The 23,401-nt window shown below is 44.2% G+C and overlaps 1 protein-coding gene across 7 annotated transcripts in view; it reads left to right on the top strand.

The window, feature by feature from the left end:
- The window catches only part of LOC112572337 (calcium/calmodulin-dependent 3',5'-cyclic nucleotide phosphodiesterase 1A-like), a 229,742-nt gene that overhangs the window by 102,961 nt on the left and 103,380 nt on the right, over positions 1-23,401 (top strand). For 3 of the 7 annotated variants that reach the window (XR_003100979.1, XR_003100977.1, XM_025251966.1), the window contains exon 1: positions 10,526-11,622. The exons of 3 other annotated variants lie outside the window; for them this stretch is intronic. Coding sequence is in view for 2 of the 4 variants with exons in the window: in XM_025251966.1 (XP_025107751.1) it covers positions 11,355-11,622 (268 nt within the window). In the remaining 2 variants the exon portion in view is untranslated. Of the gene's footprint in view, positions 1-10,525; positions 11,623-23,401 lie in introns of those variants that run through there. One more of the 7 variants, XM_025251980.1, reaches the window with a different exon arrangement.

Below are 23,401 nucleotides of genomic sequence, written 5' to 3'. Positions count from 1 at the left end.
GGATACAAAAAGAAAATTAACATTAAGTAAATGCGGTAACCAGTAGGTAGCTTGACAACTTCTGCAGCCAACAGCTATTTTGTCCTGTCAGGTCAAGCGTGAAAATGTATGATGAATTTTTTTATGCGACGATTGGCCAGTGTTGTGTAATAATTCTCTCCGCCTAGTCAACATGCCGAAGATGCTGTCTGCCCTTGTCTGTACTGATACAAAACCTAGAGTGGCCGACAATATTTTAAACAAACGAAAGCTTACGACAGCGAATGAAGCTGGAGTTTCCATCGGTTGAAGGAGGTGGGGTGGAAAATTTATTGGAAGCTTTAACCCCTTGGGTTAGTTATATACCAGAAAATCAACATAGCGTCTCTTTGGGTTACAATGCTCTTGTGTACCCACTACAGCCTGAACGTTTGTTTCTTTTACCAAACCTCATTGTCCAAAACCAGAACTGTCCTTTCTCTCCAGGAATGCTCTTCGCTGGCTTGTGTTTATATTACGCTCACTTTCTCCAGCGTCCCGTCGTTGCCATACCATTGGCTTTATGGACACAGCATTCTCTCCGATCCAGAGTTTAATGTTCACGAACCTGACCTTTCTTGAAGCTGGCCGAGCACTTTCATGACTTCATGGCAACAATAGGCGTTCACAGACCTCGCTTTCAGCATAGACATCCCCATTAACACACCCTATAAATTGTTCTGCCATCCTGTCGGGAGGTCTTCAATCATTCTCTTCGCTGCATCCGTTTGCAACGACAGGTAGACACGGTGAGCGCGTGAAGTCTTCACAAGCCGACAAGCGGTCTTCAGCCTCGACATGAACACGGGGATGTCGCAAAACACAACACAGAGTCTAATGTGCCATCGCAGACTGATTCCTGCTTCCCTGTGTCTTTTATCAGACTGTTCTTGCTTGAACCCCATGACATTTCCAGAATGCTTCTGATATTTCTCGGTTATTTCAGATGGTTTTTGTAGCAATCCCTGCTAGCTAGAGACTTGTGTTCGTCGATACTATTGAAACATGTGAAGAGCTTTGTCTTGTAAACCCTTCCACGCGAATATAGGTACTTTGTGAATTGTTTTAAACATTTTTATTTATATTGATGCTGTTACTGCAGTGGTTTTCAACATTCTTAATTTATGTCAGAAATTTGAATCGAAGTTTGATCTGTCTCACGAACTATTTACCTACATTTACTGACATTTACCTACATGTATCCAATTAAGAATGTCCTGAAGGTAAGAATAAAAATGTTGATAAAAGTTTCAATTTATTTCTTTAAGACGTTAATGCAGAAGACACACTACATGCATGAAAAAAAAAAACAACCTCGGTGGGGTCAGTTTCAGGCCGTTAAATAATGAAGGAACGAACAAACGAGAAAAAGGAAGGTAGTGATGACAAGAAAGGAAAGCAGGAAGATCATGAAATTAGAAATGGTAATTTGGAAAAGAGAAAAAAGAAGTATGCGACGTGAGAAAGAAAATGTCGAGCATAGCGTTCATGGAGACGAGGGAAGTTTAAAGATAAATAAAAAAAGATTTATCTGAATGTCCTCAGAAAAGACCTGCAGACGACATACAGAATGATCAGTAACTGAGCTCTGAATAATGGATGGCTCGTGCTCTGAAATCCAGTCTCCAGCAAAAGTTGTCATTGATTAACACAAGTCTCTTCTTCCCGACTCCAGAGACTCGTGTCATCTTGTTTCTCTTCCCACCTGCACATCCACTTCTGCAACCACACAGGTGATGTGGAACTGAGAAGGCTCCGAGGGAAAGAAGCTCCAACATCAAACTTATCTCTCTGCTCTGATGTTTGAAGTTTGCTTTCCCCCAACACTTACACCATCTTCCTCCGCTTTGGTCTGGGCCCATGAAAACGATAAGCAAAGAAAATAAACGAAGCAAAACAGATTAGCAAATATTTGTAAAAAAAAACAAAAATCCCGAAAGCATCCACATCAAACAAAACGATCCCAGACATGATTTGCTTGCACTCTACAGAGAAACAGTCCAGGAAATAAACCAATGTTTATGTTAAAGACCATACAGATTGCAAAAGCATTTTTACTCCATAAAGATTGTATTATTAGAATGTGGAAATAGAAAAACCTAAAACTGAAACTAGTGTTTCTTATAAACTCCTCATAAACAGTCTATTAACCGACGAAACAATTAACTTCATAACACTTTCAGCCAAGCTTAGGTTCTTATTTCATAAAAATACAATTTAAAACCCAAACCCATGTTGCCAGTCGCATTATTACAGGTACACAACGTATACTTTGCAGGTGTATACAAGACAGCTCGCAGGACTTTTCAATTTTAAAGCAGATACATTTGGCCGATATCTGTCCGTGTCTGTGAAAGAAAATGTCAGCCACTCACTACGGTCTTTAAGGATGAGGTCGTTGAGAGGTTTGCTGGTGTTTGTTTGCCAGCACCGGACGCCGTGGTGTGGGCCGGAGGGAAGAGACCAGTTAACACAACATCCATCGGGTTCACGGAGGCTGGAATCTCGCCTCCTGTCACGTGACTGCCAGACACTGGCGGCGGAGGGACACAAGGAAGCCCATCGTTTCTTTGTCGCTCACAAAGAGGCATTGAGGATGATGAAGTATCAAGCGCTAATTACAAACAGGATGGGGATAAGAAAACATAAAACACAATGGCGGTTGTTTGAGAAGCAACGAAAATAGCAATATGATGACGGTGTGGATAATGATAACAACAAAGACGATAATGATGATAAACAGTTAAAATGCTTTGACTTTATTTCTCCCGCACTACATAAAATTCGCCATGGAAACGAACATACAACAACCAACAAGATTTTTTCACATTTTGTAAAATTTTCCTGAAAAAAATGATTCTTTTGAAGAGCACAGCTTGGCGCCAGCTGTGAGCGATTAAGAAGGCGCTGTCTTGACTGGGGGAGACAACCTGCCCTGAGCAACCATCGATAAACAACAGGGTCTAGGTAACGAGTTATCTCCTCAATTATTTTTACTCTGTTGTTGTCCATAAACAGAAACACCTTTTCTTGTGAAGATATACTCAGATGTTTTTGTCTCTGTCGGATTTATTTTCGAAGAGCACTTGGGGCAGCGATTTTGAGGCTGGTGCTTATCTCCTCTTTCTTACATTGCCCAACCCTCTTTGGGTATCTAGTACCCATTGTGCTGCGAAATCTAGTACGGTGCGTGGCACGAGGATTGTGCGATATCCTGTGCTCCATTCCGAAGATCAGAGAGTGTAGCAGGGATAGACAGACACTGAGTCGTCTACCCAGAGAAACGTGGGTGACTGTGAATAAAAGATTTACACCCCCGTAACTGTGCTGAAAATAGCTTCTCGGGGCTCAGAAATAGATTCTGAGATGATCATCCCCAACGCCAGCGAAGGCCGTGAAATCTGATGCCAGGTGAAATGCCAGGTGTGCTCAAGTGTCGTGTAATCAGATTACAAACATTTTACTGAGCGGGGGCGATAAAACTACTTAAATACTGAAAACAAATAAACACACACACAACAGACGCTAGAAATACCTTATAAACAAAATAACACTACCGACGTCCAGAAGATGGGGGAAGACGTTTCAGGGCGTTGAAACTGGGTCACGGAAGTGACGTAGCAGACTGTTAATGGCAGCTTTGCCTGGAGTCGGATCTCAACGATCGCCATTAGCATCGGTCGCACGGCTGACGATGCATCAAGGCCGCAGGATAATCACCATTCGTCTTACTGACATCGGCGATGAATAAGTCATACACCCTGAGGACAGTGGTGGCGACACGTCCTCACACGGCGCGCGATCAATGCCACGAGCTGCACGAGCCTGTCGGCACCCGGTCAAAGGCCACCCGGCACTTGCAGGTAGTTACTTCAGACCTTCCCCATGACGACAGCGGGTGGGGATAGTGACTCCACTTATATTCCGGAGTTGCAGGGGAGGGTGAGAGGTTGGGGTAGAATTTTGGAATTGTACTGGAACCTTTCTGGGAGGGGAGTAATTATAGCTTGGTCTCTCAATAAAGTAGTTCTGTGTACCCGGGGTGCTGGTAGTTGGCTGGTGACTAGTGGCTGGACAAGGTTGTGCTCGATATAATCTCATTCATTTTAAAAGAATAAAATGACATTCATAGAGGAGGTAACTCTAATCTGTGAGTTGATCTGCTTACCCTGTTGCTCTCATACATAAAGAAATCTTCTGGTAATGGCGGCGGTCTGGCTGCCTGCAAATAGAAACTAATGATTAGGCGTTGACCTGTTTCTTCTTCACAAAAACACAATGAGTCTCATGGAAGAATGATGTATATTCGATTCATCCTGCAAGTCTGGACACAAACAAAACAACTACAAGTGTGTTGGTGTCTCTGTACTTGAGGGGATCAAGGTGCAGGTTTGTGTACCCGAGGGTATTTACAAGTCTGTCACTTGTGTCATTGTGTTTGCAGGACTAATATTTGTTATCTTTGCATACTTTACGAGGCTAAAAGCTTTTTTTTTTCTTTTTCCTTTCTCTACATTCTCTGCATAATGTTTCTTGCAATCTATTTTCTGCGGTTTCTTTTACACGCTTGATTTCATAGAATTGCATCCTCTTTACATTTTAATTGTTTAAGATTACATTCTTTAAATTTAGATGTTTACTTCTAGACACTAAGCAAAACATTCATCGTCTTGGTTTACTTCTCTCACTTCTAATGTATAATGTAGATATCTTTCTTTCTCGCTATTACGTGATTTAGATATTTATTCCCTCGTTAAACACGATATTGGGGATTGACCCGTCACCTCTACTCGTCACACTCTCACCCAATGGTCTTTAGATTCCCCTCCTCCCCCTGGGTTCCTTATATTTGACTGCCTCCATCACTCAGTGGCTGCTGAGCCGACAGTCGAGGCTTTGTCCAGCTCTGTCCACTCGGCGTGAAGGATGTTGCGGACTTTATTTGGATCGCAAGATGCTTTGGCCAGTCGTGTGTTCAACACTGATGGCGTATTACGAACACTGACTTATCACACCCCTCCAGCACTCTACGACCTTTCACCCGGTTCATGCTGGAATCGCCATTTTTTAACGGTCAGAAGTCTGTTGCGTCTGCGAAACGAGCGCAAAGGTAAGATAACAAAATGTATGACGAGGTTCGGAGCCCTGAGATGACTTGTTTTCAGCCTCTAAATCTCGCCCTCGTTAGGGCGGGAAGACGTGAACCTGGTCATTCACCATCCAACACTACTCCTTCATCTTCATTTCTCGGACACCACCATGGCCGCGACTGCCACGGTTACTAAGCAACGTCATCAACAACATGGCTGCGATCGACCTTTCATCATCCTCTTACAACTGTATTTTGAACCGGTTGCCTTGGCGATGAGGCGTCAGCCGGGGACTTGCACGACGGCGCTGTCCGTAATCTGATGCCGGGTACAGAGGCAGTAAAAAGCACAAGATGCACCGAGGGGAGAAAACAAAGAACTGTAGAAAGTGCAGCAGAGACACGGAGGGTAGCGAGTCGCTCTCACGTTCGCTGCTAAAGGTTTGTGAAGCTCACGGCCACCTCTGACATTCAGAGCAAAGATGGGTGTTTATGTCTGGCTAAGCATTTCTGTGTTGTTTTAGTGGAGTTTTATCAAATTAGGTCTGTCTATCCTGGCCTCAACCCTCCCTCTGTCTGTCTCTCTCGTGTCTGCGCGTGTTCGCGCAAGTGATTTGTGTTTATCTATGTATGACTTCTTCGCTTTAGTTTCTGAGGCGAGTTCCAGCTTCTATCATGGAACTTACATCTGCGTCCCTTAAACCGCCCACCCCTACCCCTACCCTGGTACATATTTTCATACCTCATGTTATGCTGCTGGTGCGAGATTTTTGAAAGTACAAGTGAAAAAATAAAATGGAGGTATAAGAGCGACTTTCCCTTTTCGCTGCCTCCGGCGCAGTTTAGAAGGATGCGGGCCAGTGCCTGCTTATGATTACTTTCTAAACTGATTTTTTTAAAAGTAAACTTATCTGGCTGTATCTGATTTTATTTAAACGAGAACTTGTAGCGTGGAGCGTGTTGGCGGCAAAGCAGTGCAAGTCACGTGTCGGGGTCGGACATCGATCAGTACAAACGCGGCGCTAGACGAACGCCAACGGTGCTTACGTCACTGGAGTACAGACACAGGATGGGAGGTCACAATAATAAGGATATGAAGTCACTGGAGCACGAAATAGAATGACAAGAAGTCACTCGAGAGCGAGGCTTGGGTCATGAGGTCACCGGGGTAGAAAGAGTGCGGAGGAGATAACCGCGTAGTCACTGTGCTGCCAACAGAAGGACACAACGTCACTGAAGTAAATAAACATGGAGGTAAAGTTACTGGAGTACTGTTACAGGGAGGCAGATAGGTCAGTAGGTGTGTAGATCGTGCTGAGGTTGTCGTGTGTGCATCTGAAGGGAGAGAGAGAGAGGCGCGTGCATGCGTGGCGTCTGCGTCTTCTACGTCCTGTCGCGTGCATGCGCCAAGTTGCCGTCCACGTCAGCAGCATCGTAACCAGCAGCAACAACAGCAGCAGCAGCAACAGCAGCAGAACACACGAAGGTGAAAATGCGGCCATGAGCTTGGAGGACAGACTTCAGAGTTCTTCATCCGGGCTCTGACGATAAGATGTTCAGCAGCGAGACAACGACGATGCTTGTCGACACACAGAACCTCTCCTGTTGTCTCCGCTGCTGCAGCTCAGTAAACACAATTCTCGTCTTCGAGAAGCTTTCGTCGCATCTGGCTTACTGTCCCTGGACTGGCTCGGATGGCACGGCAACCAGAAACTTCATTAAATTTTCACTATAGAGTCTGGCTCCGAGAGACAATTGCAGTCTACGTGAAAGCTGAGCCACAAAATAAAAAGAAAAGGTGAAAAGAAAAGCGAGTCTACTACAAATGATAATCAATCAAGTGGATTTTTTTCCCTGCTTTTCTCGAGAACGCTGTCTTCCTGCTGAGAGCCAGAACACTCGGTAAAAGTGTTCATCACTTCTGCGCGTCACGGAGCACGTACACCTGGCAGGTAGAGAAGAAAGGAAGCCGCCTCACCCGCCACTTGCTCGCCGCCACACCTCGAGTGCAGCTCAGTGATTCAAGAAGTGAGAGACATCTCAAGAGTCTTGTTTACTTCTCTTTCAAAGCAGTGTGCAGCATCAGTTTTACTGTTCATAAATGTGTCAGCAGGGTAGCGCAGGTGTGCATTGTCTGACATGTCGCTGGACAGGTGAACGAAGCCTACCTCCCTCCATCCTTTGCTCGAGGCCGGGGCGTGTTGTGAGAGAAGGAGATGTGGAATTGACTGTCTGTTGTTTACTGTCTGCTGCATACCTGCCTTTTGTTTTAAACCAACCAACGTGCACCGAAAAACTACCTGAGCAGCAGATGCTGCAGTGGAGAACGTGTTAGGCAGGTGTATCCATTATCAGGTGTGTTGTACATTCTGTCACAGAGCTTTGAAGTTTATCGAGCTTCAAGAAGAGGATTGTGTACCTTGTGGACTAAGAGCTCACATAAGTAAAGACTGTGTGCTTTGGTGTAAGTGGAGTTGAGCAATTCACTGAAAATAAAAATTTCAGCCGATACCAGGCTCAAGAATCAAAAGTGGTTAGTGCAAAAACTGGCTGCGGAGTGTGTGACCTGTGACCTGTGTGTCACAGAAGTTACCAAAGTGCATGACTCGAAGTGGACTTGGTGTTCCTTGAAAGATAAGTAGTGATTATTTCGTACTTTTATATAGAATATTTTTTCTCACACCAACCAGCATAACTAAAGTGTAACTTCATGCTTACATCATCAGTACAGGTACAAACAGCGCACGAGACCAGGTGAGATTAGAAGGGTGGAGATTCCAGTCTAAGGGGAGAACATTCTCAGCCCTACCTTTGGCTAGACCACGAGAAGACAGCGACTATCACACTCGGTCTAGTAAGCCACTCATCATTAAGCCAGGATATAATTTTATTCAGTTACTGGTGGCATGGGAAAATAATGTCCTGGGTCCAAGTCCACTCCAGTAGATGATAAAGAATCACCGTGGAGGCCAAACAAAAAGGTCGCTGTTGATGACAAAAATGAAAGGTGACAGCAAAGAGAGTAAACACGTTGATTGGTGGCCGCTGGACGTGGATTTATTTCCCATGTGGGCGCTTCTGGTGGAGAGAGCTTGACTCCGACTGTAAGCCATCGGGTGGCGGCCAGTGCGATCCTCTACTCCAGCATTGGCTCACGCACGGACCTCATCACTCATACCCCACCTCTCTGTCTCACACACACACACACCTACGCACCTACTGTTTATCAGTTGCTGTGGAAAGAAATTCCTGTCTTGTATATCTGGAGAATGTTTAGCTGGCAACACTGTTGTGTGGCATGGCGGGGTGTGTTTTTCCCGCAGAAAGAACTCCGGACACGACCATCCTAGTTTTGTTTGTGATCGGCAGTCTGTACTCACCCCGAGGGGTGATTGTGTGTATACACCAACCTACTTCAATGTAACCCTTGGACGAGCAGGTGAGTTTTTGCTGAGTGGATCACCAAAGCAAACGCATAACGGATCAAAAGACAGGAACAAAACCAACATTCCCTGTCTGACCATGTTCGTGGTTTTCTATAAACATGCTCGAAAATCCAAACTCCTGACGAAAAGTGAGGTTGAGAATCATTTGCGGGCAGACAACCGTGTTGGCTGCAATTCTGGCCTCCTGGTCTTGTGTGCGCAGATGGGTGTAGTGAGCACTTCTCACTCCCACCACAGTACATCGTCTTCGCCAGGCACCTCGCCGACAGGACCTAATTGCTCCTATCGTTAAATGTCAAAATTCTCCAGCGCCCAGTTGCTCGACTGTACAGCCTGCATTAAGCCGCCTGCAAGGAGATGGGGGCGTGGGTGGACGGGGCAGTGGCGGGTATGTAAAGCTCGCTGCTCTCTTCCTCCTTTCTGTTCTCACGGCCACCACTCGTTCATTCGGATGCTGGCAGAACCGCAGTCGCATGCAAAACGCGCGTGCTGACTGATAATCTCTGTCTGTTAGTTCTGCGACTTGTTTATATTCTGCAGACGCGGATAACCCGCTGGGTGAACACAAAAACAACATTCGATCGTCAGTTTTTGATTGAAAGAGAAGGAAATGCATTTGTGTAGCATCTTCAACGTATCGCAACGGTTCTGTCAGAAGGAAGGGTTAAAAAAAAGAAGATTGATCTACTTCTGAGCTTAAAGCAGTGAAAGAACCCATAAACAGGCCGAGACATTGGAGCTGCTGTCAGGAAGATATTCCGTAAATGAAACACAACCTGCCACAATCGTTTTCTTTCCTTCATATTTTTCCCTGGAAAAGTTCACCTGTGTTCTGATAATGTTAGATGTGTCTGCAGCTCGATTTATGGAAACAAGGTGAGCTGTGTACCTGTGCTGTGTTCTTCCTTCGCCATCCTTTAGATGCGCAGTGCCGAGCTTGAAATCAGGTTGTAGTCCCAGATTATATGTGAGGCTGACCTTTGAACCTTCTTCCTCATTTGTTTCACTGTCCGTTGTTGACATCTGCTTATCGTGGGAGCAACAGTAACCTGTCCCCCAACATCCAACCACTTTAAATTCTGCGATCGCAACTCTGCTGATGGAGCAAGTCGAAGTGCTGACAACAACAGTTTTAAGGATTCGACTTCAAGGCGCAAGGAACCAAGACAGTGGTTTCACGGGTGGAAAATATTAGAAAAGAAAGATCTTGCAGACTAGAAGTCGAGAAGAATCGTTACCAAGGCCGTTGTGCGCCATGCTGCCTGACGTATGGATTTTCATCTCGCTGCTTGCGAAATGCTTCTCGTCTTTTCAAAGACAACTGAAATAAAAGGTGACAAGTTTTTTTTGTTTTTTTTTTGAGGTTTCTGTAGTCTTTCAAAAAAAAAAAATTAATTTTTATGAATGACAGGATGAGGACCCAGGATCTGACACATCGAGTGGTCATCCCACACTTGCAACAATTCTGACGATAAATTCGGAATATTTTTCTGAGGTGTTAAATTTTATTACTACGTGACAGAGAAAGAATCGTTCATATCTTGAAGTCAGCTGTAGGCCCGACATACTGACCGCCATGTTGGCAGTGACCCCAAGACCCGGATGTCCAGCAGTCGTGATCGCGTCCTGATGGATGGCTGTTGCTGGCCGTTCAGTGGACGTACGCCAGGGTCACTGGAGTAACGTGCCAGCCACGTACTCAGCAGCACCAGCATCTACGTCTTTGATATTCTCTGCGCGGCACTTGACGTGATGGAGGTGAACGGATAACGGATAACACGCCAAGGTTTTGTCGCCAAACAACTCAGTTCTTCCGTGTGTCTTGGCCATGTTGGTGCCCGGGACCAGTTATTCTAAAATTTCCCAGGATGCAACGTGCAGTTAGTGTACGAAGTATTCACCAGGGACCCGCCATTCTTGGTTTTTCTTTGAGGCGAGAAAGACAGGGCAAGCACTAGTGTCTGTCTGGACCTGACTCTGAAGGACTATTCTCTGGAAGGACATTAAACGGACCAAAATGTATGAATACTTGAATACGGATTCGCCATGGGACCCTAGCAACCCTCCTCTTCCCAGAATTCACCTGGCTTCTCATTTATTGTTGTCGTCTGCGGCTTTAGCTTGACAGTGCTAACGATAAAAAGCCCAGATGGATTGTAAATTAGCGAGAACTTATTCCTGACATGTATTTTTATCACACATACCTTAAACATCTGAGGTACAATTACAAGGCTTGTGTTCACAGGTTTCAGGACACATGGATTACGTTAATATAATATATAAAAAAACTGTGACAACGGATCTTCACTGAGGCCATCACAAGGAAACCCTATTCGTTTTTCATGCTGTGTTAAGTTTCTACAAGTAACCAACCTCGGCACTGGGTCGTGTACCTTCAGATGAGAGTGATGAGAATAAACACAGGTGTGAACAGAGTGTTCGTACGAACAGTGGTCAACACGTGGTGCTCTCTGTCCGTGTGTCGTCTGCGCGGTGGTTTCCCGTTACTGGCTTGTCGAACCACAAACCAGGCCGGTGGCTTATTATTTTGAAGTGTATACAGGGAGGTTAGGGACGTACAACGCGCAGAACTGCTGTCTACCTTGAACATCCCGTGAAAATGAACTACCCCGTGCGGAGGTGTTCAAGATGGTAGCCGCTCAGTAAACCCGCCAGGCAGTGGATTTCTCACCTGAACGACGCCATGTTCCCTGAGCAAAGTGTTTGAAGTTTTTTTCTCTACCCTGGCGGGCGGAGAAACGTTAGACAGACAGACAAATATCGCGAAAGGAGAGGATAACATGAAGAAACAGGAAAGCAAAAGAGACAGGATGGCTCCGGCCACCAAACTGGCCAGCCGCTCGCTGACCAACCTGCCCACCGTCACCATCACAGACATGGACAACCACTCGGCCTCCTCGGACCGGCTGTGTCGCCCCACCTCGCTGTGCACGCGCCTGATGGACCAGGTGAGCGACGTCTGCTCCCAACCCCACTCGCACCCGGGCACCCCCGAGCTGCGGAGGAAGGCGTTCAGCACCTTCGTGGGCGACATGCGCTACATCATCGGTAATTATCTGCCCTTTTCCCTTTTTTTCTGCTTGGACGGAATCAATGTTCTTTGATTGACGGGAAATCTATGAACGACCAGTAGGCACGACCTCAAGCACGCACTTCTGTTAAGAATACGCGTATACACAGTTACATACATACAAACATATTATATATATACACATGTAGACTCGCATATATACATGCACATACGAATATGTACGCGCTTAGCACGTAGTGACGTATCTAACATACGTTTCACGTATGACCAGATACACTTGCACATAGATATACCATCACACACAAATGCACGTGGGCGCGTGGACCTATCTACGCACGGACACATTACTCATGCGGTTTTTTAAGGAACACGCGGATCTCGACATCCAGCAAATCACTGTAGAAATCAAATCTTCACAAAATGTCTTGATCGCATGATTACATTTCTGAGCTCCGCAGGCTTTTAGAGCATGGCTATGAATCATCTTCCTGTTATCTCAACGATGAGAGATCGCTGTATGCTGTGACCGAACTCGGAACACGTGATTTTAGGCCACGAACTAGTCAGGGACGGATGTTGTTAAGCTTACAGCCACCCTCGTGAAAATCTCGCTAAGTATTTTGCTTTGTTGAACATGAGAAAAGAAGGGCTGACATGCTTATGATCTCAAAAACGGGATGCAGACGACGCACAATCTCCAATGACTTGATAGGTGGAGAAGCGCAGCTGCGTCTTTTTTAAGATGTACGAGGGCGGTACGTGAGTAGTACGTGATTGCCACGTCATTATCGGGAAACGAGCACAACGCAATTTCAGAAGGAAGTGTTCGTGAAAATGAGGCTTGGGAATTTCATCAAATACCTGTCCGCATTGTTTGCACGCCTGACCAAAGCGATAATCTCTGAGCTAAAACTGAGATTCACCTGACCTGCGTGGGTGTCTGACATAGGGTGGGTGTCTGAAACAGGGTGGGTGTCTGAAACAGGTGTCTGAAACAGGGTGGGTGTCTGACATAGGGTGGGTGTCTGAAACAGGGTGGCTGTCTGAAACAGGGTGGGTGTCTGAAATAATGTGGGTGTCTGAAACAGGGTGGGTTTCTGCCCGGGTAGGATCAGGACGGCGAGACAGAGAAAGACATAAAGAGGCACAGGTAACACTGTAAGGAAAATCGATCGCCATGAAAAAGGTGAAAAGGAACGCTAATGATGATGATGATGCAGCAGATACTTCACCCAGTCCGACCGTTTCTTCTGCCTCTCCACCCTTTCTTGACGACATCTGTGGGAGAGAGTGTGATCTTCCGGGACCTTGAGGAGGTCGATACTTTCCAGACTAATGGCGACTAATGTTCACAACTTTCTCGTCTGCTGGTCACACTTCCTGCTTCTTTCTTTTCTTTCTCTAATTTATTCTTGCGATCGATGGCTTGTTCGTTTGATTATTTTGTTTGTTCGTTCGTTCTAAACACATTTACTTACATAGTTTCTGTTTTGGTTATTTCGCGCACTTAGTGGGTTGGAGGAGGGTAAGGATTCATAATAAAATGGTTTAAAATAGCTTCTCCTGAAACTCTAGTGTAGATAATTATACCTTTATTTTTGCACAGCCATTTGAGGAACAGCAGGTGTGATGTATATCAGCAGTTACAGGTTGTCCAGGATCAGATCAGATAACTTTTGACGATCTCTTTACGTCAGCTGTGTGTCAGTTGACACTTGTGCGCGTGTCCCAACAGGCTTCCCTTTATCACCTCCACCGACGAGACATTGTCCCCCATTGTGACGAGCGCCTATAAGGTATGTGTGTGTGTGAGAGAGAGAGAAAGACGTGTTTGTTCACTGTCCAGAAGCTGAAAGAGTTGAAATAACCATGTCACACTCACTAGAGCTTGAGTCCAGTCATTACCACTTAAGTTCATCAAGAGGCAGAGAGCTTTAGTTTGTTTTGAGAGAGACAGAGATGCTCGGAGAATGTATTACTGTGATAACAACACCGGCATCAAATACGATTTTGGTAAAATTGCATCGACCATTGCTTGCATTCCTCTGCCTCACCTACATGACATCATCGTAGATATCTACTCACCCATCGCACGTGCGTGGTTGTTGAGTTGCGCACTAAGCGGATGAAGCTTACACGTGTTGGAGGAGGAGGAGGAGGAGGAGGAGGAGGAGGAGGCCTTGTGTGCACAGCTTATACACAAGGTCTTACACGGTCTTGTAGCAAGATGCTTTTCAGCTAATTATATAGAAGCTCAAACGTTTTTTTTTCTGAATTTAATTTCAGTTGATTTCAAGAGAATCGATAACAATCAGTCTTGTAGGATGAGTAACTGCTTTGGCGTGGCTACAACTACTGTACATCAAGTCGCTGATGGAGAAAGTGAGAGTAAAGAGACTTTGTGGTGAAAGTACATTCAGCGCCAGCGTTTAGCCTACAAGCATTTGAAAAAATAAATAAGCGGATCTGATGATAAAATATTGAAGGAAGAGGCAATTTCAGCTTAATGATAGTTACCGACATTTTGTCTGTAAAAGAAATTCAGGCTGCTAAACACTCACAGCCACACGCAGCTCTCGGGCGGTACAAGAAACCACCATGTCTTATTGTCTAGTGAACATCGAAACCATCAGGAGACTGTGCCAGACAGTTTAGGAGCAGACGACAGAGAGAAAGAGCTGAGAACAGAGAAGACTGGATTGAAAGAGAATGTCGTTTTTTTTTTTTTGTCTTTTTGTCATTCGGTTACATTACGAACTTGGGTTAGTTTGGTTTTGTTTGCGAAAAAGTATAAAACATGGCAGCTTCCACGAACTCCCGTGCAGCTGGGTTTTATAGACGACGTGCAGCTGGGTTTTATACCCGGCTGTAAATAAGCGGTTCGTTTGCAACCCGGCATCACAAGACGAAGCCATTCAGAACTTCATTTTAAGCCTAAGTTGCCATTTTACTGGACTTTAGCTAGGTTAAGCTAGGTTTCTCCATGAATGTGTGGCTGTTGTTGCACCTTCATGGGACTTTATTTAGAAGACTGAGAAACTGGAATAACAGCTCTCCTGTTGGAATAAATTAGAGATCCTCTTAGAGATACCGAAATAAAACGCTCCTTCTCAAACCCAGGAAGGGTGTGATGAGTTTTGCCATCTTGTTTAAGTGTGTGTCATTTCGTGAAACATGAATAGACTGGCTGTCTACATAATACAATAGAATATCAGTAGTACAAGATTTTAAGTTATTTTATCTTATAAACAGTTAATCATCTTTTTACGGTCTTTTAGCAAACGGAAGTAATGTACTTCTCGCGAAACAGCTTGATGCATCTATCATCATTGTTAGAAAGTTTCATTATGTGTTATAAACTTAGTCATTTATAAGAAAGAAGATTGATAGAACTCTTGTTCAATAGATCGTGCTGCTTTTCTTATCCTCGTCTCTACGAATTTAAGGAGCGGCGAAAATTCTATACTGAAAAGGTCGAGTGTCACTGTCGAAATATTAAGATTATTTTGTTATTTATGTTATCATTTTGTTCTACAATGTATTCAGCGGTAGAGTGGTTAAATTGTATTTTAACTACAAGCAAATAAACAAACAAAAAAATTTTGCCTAAAAATAAAAGACAAAAAAACAAAACAAAACAGAGAGAGAAAATGAGTAATCTAGCTTGTTTTCCTTTGAGTTGGCGGCAAACAAGCCAACTTTCTGTAAACTAATGGGGAAGCTGACAAGCTGTTTTGAGAAAATATTGAGACAAATTCTAATGTTTTGTGAAGGGAGACAATTTTTCAAATGCGTCATAAAGTATTATGTTCACATTTCTGCGCATGCGCAAAGGAGAAATAATGGTATGTAAAAAAAAGCGCCCTGGGGAATCGAAATTGCTTAGACCTGAGAACTCTTCAGGGAAAAGGCTTCAAGCAATTACTCGGGTGGGGAAGCTGGGGAGGGATGGGAGAATCGAAATTGCCTAAAAATGCACCATTGCCTTGCATCATGCAATCTGTGAATATATCGTGTCGCGGAATTTCTTTCTTCAGTTGAACTGTATAACTCTGTTTTGGCCGTTAACCTGACCCATGAATCACTCCGCGATACTAAATTACTCGTATAATTGGTCATTTGTGGAACGCATTAAGATTAAGGGAGGAAACCAGGGACAGCAGCACCTGTTCAGCTCTGTTTTCTCTCCCTCTTTCTCCGCGTTTTTATCGTTCCCTGTCTTTTTTTCTCGCTTTTTCTGTCCTGCCTTCTCACTGACACGCGCGCAAGCACGCACTCACGCATGTAAATATATACTAACAGCTGCTTCTTTCAACTGCTTTTTAATACCAGTTGGTTCTAATCTCGATCCTGGCTGAGTATATTTAGACTTGGTTTTTTTTTTACAAAAAAAGAACTGATATTTATAACAGTAAATTTAGGGGCATAGACAGTACAGTCGGATATTTTTATTTTTCTGGAAGAGAGCGAAAGAAGAGAGAAAATAGTAACAGCAAAATAAATAAATAAATAAAATAAAAATAAAAAATAAATAAAAAAAAATATAAAAAACGCCAGTAAGATAAGAGACGGAACTTTGCCAGGAGTGTTGCCATTGCCTCCTGAGGGGTTGTAATCAACGAAGTGAGAATATTTTCAGCATGAATAACTTTTTCTTGGACTTGTTTGTCTCCACATGGTATTTGATCAGTATTGTGAATTATCTGGCATGATCATACCCGTGATATCCAGTGAAAGAAGAATGGAAGTAAAGGACCTGGTTAGGCTGCATGAGAAAACTTGTTTAATGAGTCAGTTGTGAGTACTCTACCTTGTGTGTGTTACATGTGTATGTGTAGAAACAGTCGATAACATCAAAAGAGCAGTTGATGACTGTCACATCAGTCTCGATGAAAAGCTCCCCCTTTCCCCTCTGTTTACGCAATCACTAGCGAGTTCTTTACACATCGCGACCTCTTGCTGGAAAGTAGGTCAACAAAAGGTCAGAGTGTTATGATGGGTGTGGAGACGGAGCGTGTGAGGAAGGGTACCCAAGCTCACACAAGGTGTTATTGTGCTATGTGTGTGTTTGAGGTCAGAGGTTACTAGCATCCCCTATACGACACACGATACGATGGCACCCAGTACAGGTTTCACCCTGTATTATGATTGTTGATTGTATACCCCGACATCTTGTACCGAAATATCAGGCTATGAAGTATGAACAGGTTTTCTCCGCATCACGTGCTGCTAGGCAATGCTTACACGGTGCAGGGGAAGCAAATCCTGGTTTGGTCTACGGAACAAAACTTTGGTGGCTGCTCTCCCCTTGACCATATCTGTTCGTTACTTTTTTTTGTTTCTTGTTTTTCACTCACCGGCAAAGTTTACAAGCATTGGCAACAGGGCGTTGCTTACATTTCATAATCTGTAACTCTTGATTTAAAGAGGCTATATCTACCCTGTTCATTTGAATAACCTGCGTGTGACTTGTCTAGTGAAATCAATCCTTTGTACACGACTTTCGTTCGTTCACCCTCGTGTAAATGCAAACAACTGTGTGTTGACGATCCGCATCATCTGACATTATTACTGTGTGCTTGTGTTAGTGATGCGCATGTGATGCTGCGATGTGTTTGTATTATGATGTTCATACCTCAGCTAATGTTATGCTAGTGTTGTGTATATGTTTGTGTGTGTGTGTGTGCACGCGTTTGTTTACGAGCGGCAGCACGCACACACACCTCACCACACAGTGTATTCAAAACTCCAAGAGAGAAGGGGAAAAAAGGAAAGACAAAGACCTTTTTGATACTCGCATGCATGCACATCCGTCTTATATTTTTATGGATCACAAAAGAAAGCAAAGATGTAATTTCTTTCTTGTAAAAGTCAGTGCGATCCTCACATTCCAGGTTAAATGTGCAAATCAGATACACCGGGACCTGTCCGCGCTCATTTACACAAGAATGGGACTTTTCTTTTATCGTTGTCAGCAGATTTTGCGAGGCCGAGATAAAGGAGCAAAAGAGCAAGGCTTGATGTTTCTTCAAACTGCTGCCATTTGCAGAGAACCTATGAATATGTATGTGGCTGGTGAGTCTAGGATCACAAGGGTTTTGCAAAGTTCGCCAAAAGGCGAAATCAGGGACCAGGTGCACGGGACATCTCTAGGTTGATGTCAAGCAGGCAGCTACAGTGGCAGTGGACCATAAGGCTTGTGACTTTCTTGTATATCACAAGGTTGGATATTGTGAATCTGCTGTGATACAGTAACAAAAACAGTTTATTATGTGATGGGTTCGACTCTCATAAGGTTTTCTCTTCAAGCTGTTTCTGTGTTTCTGTGCTCATTTTATCTGACAAATTCAGTATTTGTTTCCTCGATATTGTATAAATTTGTACAGTGGCTATATATATATATCTCGCTAGCATGAGATTTGTTTATGTCTCTTTATATCGAGGCACGCAAAGTGTATCGCGAAAACAGAATTCATACTAGTTTGTAAAAGATTTACTCTGTTGGTCAGTCTACGGTTTCCTGCAGTTTGCATGGAGAGACTGAGAGTTATATTGATGTCTGTGGGAGGGATTGATAGAGCAAAAGTGAAGGCCAGGCTTGCTGTCAGTCATAAACTGTTTTAATAAGTAGTTTAAGTGCAATAACTGCAGCGTGGGAGTGGAGGAGGGTTGGAAAAGTGTCTAAGAGGAAAGGTTACGGTCGATTTCTAAGGACTGTTACATAACTATTTTTTTATTTTTTTTTTTTTTTGGTTGGTGATGATTGACCTGTGACTTGGCAATCTCATTTTTTTTTTCTGGCTCATCGTGGGGGTCGATTGTCGTAACGAGATGGGAGAGAAGATGACTCGAAGTCCGTTATCTAAATTGCTGAACTGGTTGACCCGAGGAAACGAGGAATTTGTGGCGCCTCCTAGCGCCTCTCGGGCCAGACCAGACAGTGACATCCGACTTACCTCCCGTTGGATGTCTCTCCCCGCGTAGTCTCGTGCACTCTCGCTCTCTGCCCACTACAACCACGTACCCTACTTTCGCCCTCCTCTCCGATTCCCCCACCCACTCAACCCCAACCATTTTCTTCCCGATGGGCGTGAGACGTCTGGAGGAAATAAATTTTGAAATTCGGGCTGAGACCGCGACCTACTTCGGTCTGGAACTGACTTTATTTTAGGCGTTGGCGTGAAGGTTGGGAGTCCAGGCACCCATCGTCCTCCATTGCGATGGTGCTTGGGGCGAATCACCAGTGTCATAATTATGAACTGGTGGTGGGCGTGTGAGTAGGAGAGAGAGAGGTCAGTCTGTTTTTCCTATGAGGATGTTTCGTCAATTATTCAGCGCATGCGCAGCACACACTCGTGGGTGATTAAAGCGGAAGCGAGGGGCCAGTCTGTTAGCGCCTGCACGGAGACGTACGAACGTTAAGAGAATGGTGGAAAAGACTACGGTTGTGTTTTAACTATCAAAGCGGTTAAATTTAAATTTTAAAAAAATTCACAGTAGAAAATTATGATAAACTTTCCTGACAGTAAATGCCTAAACATTCGAAAGACGAAAATAGTAGTTGCAAACTCATCAATTGTGATCGACATTTATGAGTCAGAATTTGAGGTGAATGACCAGTGTTCAATAAGCTGAATTCCAATTGTTTATCGTGAATATGAAAGCCAGTGAAAGTGTACCATTACGAGCCAAACAACTACGTACAGTGTAAGCTCGAGCATCTTGTACTTGGCTTGAGAAGCTCAGAGTGAAAAATGTGGGATTCAGCATCGGACATCGATTCCGAAATAACAGTTGGCGTAGAGAGCCTTATAAATGTGAAAATTATCCCTGTTGCAAGATATACCTTAATAAATAATCACAAAGCTGTCAGACAATAAATATTTGTTATTACTGGCACAAATCCGAAGACCAGAGTAATGTGCAGAGCGGTGGTTAGTCTACATTTCACTAGGATGTACGAAAGAACGAGGAGAAACTTTCTCCTGGCCTTAACAGGAGTCTGTCCGTGCATAATTGAAGTTCATTAAACATGTTCTGCAAACACAAAGAAATTTCAGCTAATTATTGTTGCTTTAAACTAAATATTAAAGCTCTTGTAACAATTAAATGATGATTATGGTTGCTCTGATTTATAACAGATTGTTCATGCGTAAGTTACTGTAGATTGAATTTACGATTCAAATGAGTGTAAACAGCTTTGTCCTTTCAAATCCCTCCACCCCTCACATGTCGTTCCCCTCATTCGTGAAGTACTGTGTTACTGACAGAAGTACCCGGCAAATCTCACAGTCCAAAAAAAAGTCACACCACACGGGACTCGGTCATGCATGAAACAGGCTTGGACTTCATTGCTTCGTTGTTTCTGCTATCTATTATCATTTATTCTTCAGTGAAACGTGTTATGCAACATTTAAGTCGGTGAAATATACCGAACATTTAGATTCTACAAGTACCCCTGCATATCTCTGTGTGTGTTATGGTAAAGTATGTTGAATTTCTGAAAGTATATCTCTGTTTGTTTGTGCCGGTGTGTGCTTGTATATTTGTATAAAAGTTAGAGAAATATGTTGAACCTCCGGGGGTTCCGTTTTTATGTGTATATGTGAGTGTATCTGTGTATATATATTAATATAACATTTGAAGAAGTATGCTGAATCCCTGGGAGTACCGTTGTATATCTGTGTATGTAAATTTCTCTCTCTCTCTCTCTCTCTCTCTCTCTCTGTGTAAGCCGGTGAACTATGTTGAATCTGGAGAAATACCACTGTGTATATATCTATGTGTATATATGTGTGTATAAAATTGTTATAAATGTGGGTGTGTTCATTCAAGCATGCTTAGCTAGGCGTATGAAAACGGAAGACAGTTGTGGAATGTGAAGATCACAAACAAACAGACTGAGCAGTTGTTACCCGGGTAGCAGACCTGGGTGGTTGTTAAACATGCGTCTGGGTGGGGACTGAGCGGAGACAGCTGTTGTTTCCAGTAGGCGGTTCGCATCTCCTTGGGATGAGACGAGGATCAGGTGTTTGGAGGTTATTCCTCATTACACGCTCTGGGCACATCATCTGCTCCGTGGAGAACAGACCAGAAAAAAGATACAGAGGTCGCCACACTATGTAAAGCAGGTGTTTACACAACCCTCGTCTGTACAGCTCATCAAAGTGTCGGGTGAGCTTCTCTAGAGTGTTTGGGTGTGTGTCTGGGTGTCTTACTTCACCTGACTGTCGGGTGGACGTGGCTAGAGTTCATATGATTGTCTAATGATTGTATGTGTGTGTCGGAGAATTTCTGTGATGTTCCAATGCTTGTGACCCCACGATCACAGAGATCTGTCTTAAATGACTGCCTGCTTGTTTGTCTGTCTGATTTTCTCTCTCTAACCCAACACCCACTCGAGCTCATTCAGATCTTTGGTTCGAATCTTTAAAAGAAACAAAAACATTTGTTCGCTCTCTCCTCTTAAAACAAACCCCAGAGAAATAGCGTTTTCCCAGTTGATTCATTGCACAGATACCTACACTGCCATCAAAAACGGATGTCAAATCGATGAACCTTAAAAAAAGTTTTCGATAGAAAACAGTCAACTGATTTTTCCCGTTGAACAGCAGAACGGTGAGGAGTCAGCGATCAGAGATCTGCGCCGATTGGTGGACGCCTCGAGTGATGGCAAGGGGTGATAACTGGTCTCGCTTTGCCTTCAAGCTTCCTGTTCCTTCGACCCTCAGATTTGCATGCGATGCCACCAAGAGTAAGCGACCCCGAGGGTCAGGCGCTAGTGTGCTGCTGGCCGCGAGCATCTCGCCGGTTGGCGGTGGTCGGCTGATGCTGATCGATGGCCAGGATTACTGCCCCTGATAGGTCTGTCAAGCATCGCTTTCGTCCCCTTGCAATATCTCTCTTTTCTTGGCTTATGGGAAGGATGCCGTCCGATGCGTGGGCAGGTCGAAGGTCATTAACGTGACGATGTGGGCGGGACATGACTCAGTCGTTACGTTTTCAATGATTTTATTTTTTTTGAATGAAAGGATTTTCCATTCGAAAGAAATCACTAATATGCACTTTTGCAAGAATAATATTTAACATACAACGATGATGATGATGATGATGAACAAGAAGAGAAGGAAGACTGCAATTCTTTATCTCCACTAGACACACAAGGATTCTATAGAAATTCCTCACGTAGAGCTTTCACTCTGCTCTCCTGTCGAACTGTTACTGACGGTACTGCTTTCTTCTCACCACTGCAGTAGCCAGCTACATTTTTTTAATTCCAGAATTTTCGCAACATTACGCTCGGCTTTTGATTCCCATTCGCCAATACGGAAAATGCTAACAGAGGTCTGACGGCGGCTAACCCTCGGAATCTCCGGTCTCAAGGCGTCCTGAGCATTGCGACGGCCGCCATCACATCAAAATGTCGTCAGGAAATCCCTTCCTGCAACCTCCCTCCTCCACCTCCATTCTTGCTCGCCATCGGCTTCATGTCCTTCCCTCGGTCGTCAGGCTCTGAAGGGCTGGCCTAGACAAATCGGCAATGGGGTGGATAGGTGGACAGGAAGAGGGTGGGTGGAGAGAAAAGAAACAAGCCGCTCTGAGGACCGCCTTACTTTTAGCGCCGGGGTTCGACTCCATGAATTTTGATGACTGCATTTCGTCCCAGGCTGTTCTTCAAATCCTTTCAACGTCCGTCCTCCATCCATCTTCCGCATGTTTTTTTGCTTGGGTCGGTTGTTATGTTTTTCTTCTTTGTTGTTTTGCTGTGTGTGTGCCTCGCACGACAAGAATTAAGATGGAATAGGTGAGGAGGGGGGTAGCAGACACGCACACAGAGAAGATGGAAAAGAAAAAGAAGTCGGCGTTTGTCAGTAGCGCCACAGGTCTGATATATCGAATGTCCTCATATTATATACATCTACTCCAGACTGTTACGATTTCGCTTACTCGGCAAAGTATCTACCGTGGCATCCATTTTACAAGGGCTGTTGCCAGCACGTCGCTGCTTGCGGGTCTGGATATTTAAAATACAGACACATCATTGTCAGTGGTCAACAAGAAAGGCCTGAACTGAAGTAGGCTTGAACAGCAACAAGTTCTCGTAGTCTTCCTTTCATCTCGCTCTAAAAGCTCACCCCTACCGCCACCCCTACCCCCAATATTGCAGTTTCGTTCCCTCACACTTCTGTCTGAACGTTGTGTTCAGCTGACGATAGGATGTGAGAGAAAAATTTCATCGTAACTTCACTTACACGCGATGTTGTAAGTGAGCAAGAGTTTCTCTCTCTCTCCTTCCTTCCTTCTCCACAGACAGCATCCAGCCGCTGGCTTCTCTCTCTCTCAGTCCCTCATCCCGGTGTGGAGAGAATCAATAGGCCTTGTCTCCGGGAGGCGGGTGGTCTCACCCCACTAGTCTTACGCAACGTCCCTGACCGTGCCAGACCCATGGCCTGAGGAATCACAGACTGAAGCAGGCAGGGTTCATCCATTAGTTTTTACGATCAGTGGTCAGGACGAAATGTAACAACACGTGTCACAGGCTTTCTGTCCTCCATTCTCTTCACCATCCTTGTGTATTTGGTACCTGAACCATCTTTGTCAGTGAATGTTTCTAACTTTGATGGAGACATGAAAAAAATCATTCGCGAACAACATTACATTTTTAAAAAATGTTAATTATTGAAATACATCATTATTTCTAATGGCAACAGGGAATCGTAGAATTTTGCTCATGGCGGGTGTTTTATTTGATGGAAATTCATGTCTGTAGTGCCACCAGACTTGGATTTCACTGGA

Source organism: Pomacea canaliculata, linkage group LG1 (genome assembly GCF_003073045.1).
Source record: "Pomacea canaliculata isolate SZHN2017 linkage group LG1, ASM307304v1, whole genome shotgun sequence".
Taxonomy (NCBI): Eukaryota; Metazoa; Mollusca; class Gastropoda; order Architaenioglossa; family Ampullariidae; genus Pomacea; species Pomacea canaliculata.
Note: the sequence above shows the minus strand (reverse complement) of the source record. Positions and strands in the feature narration are given on the sequence as shown.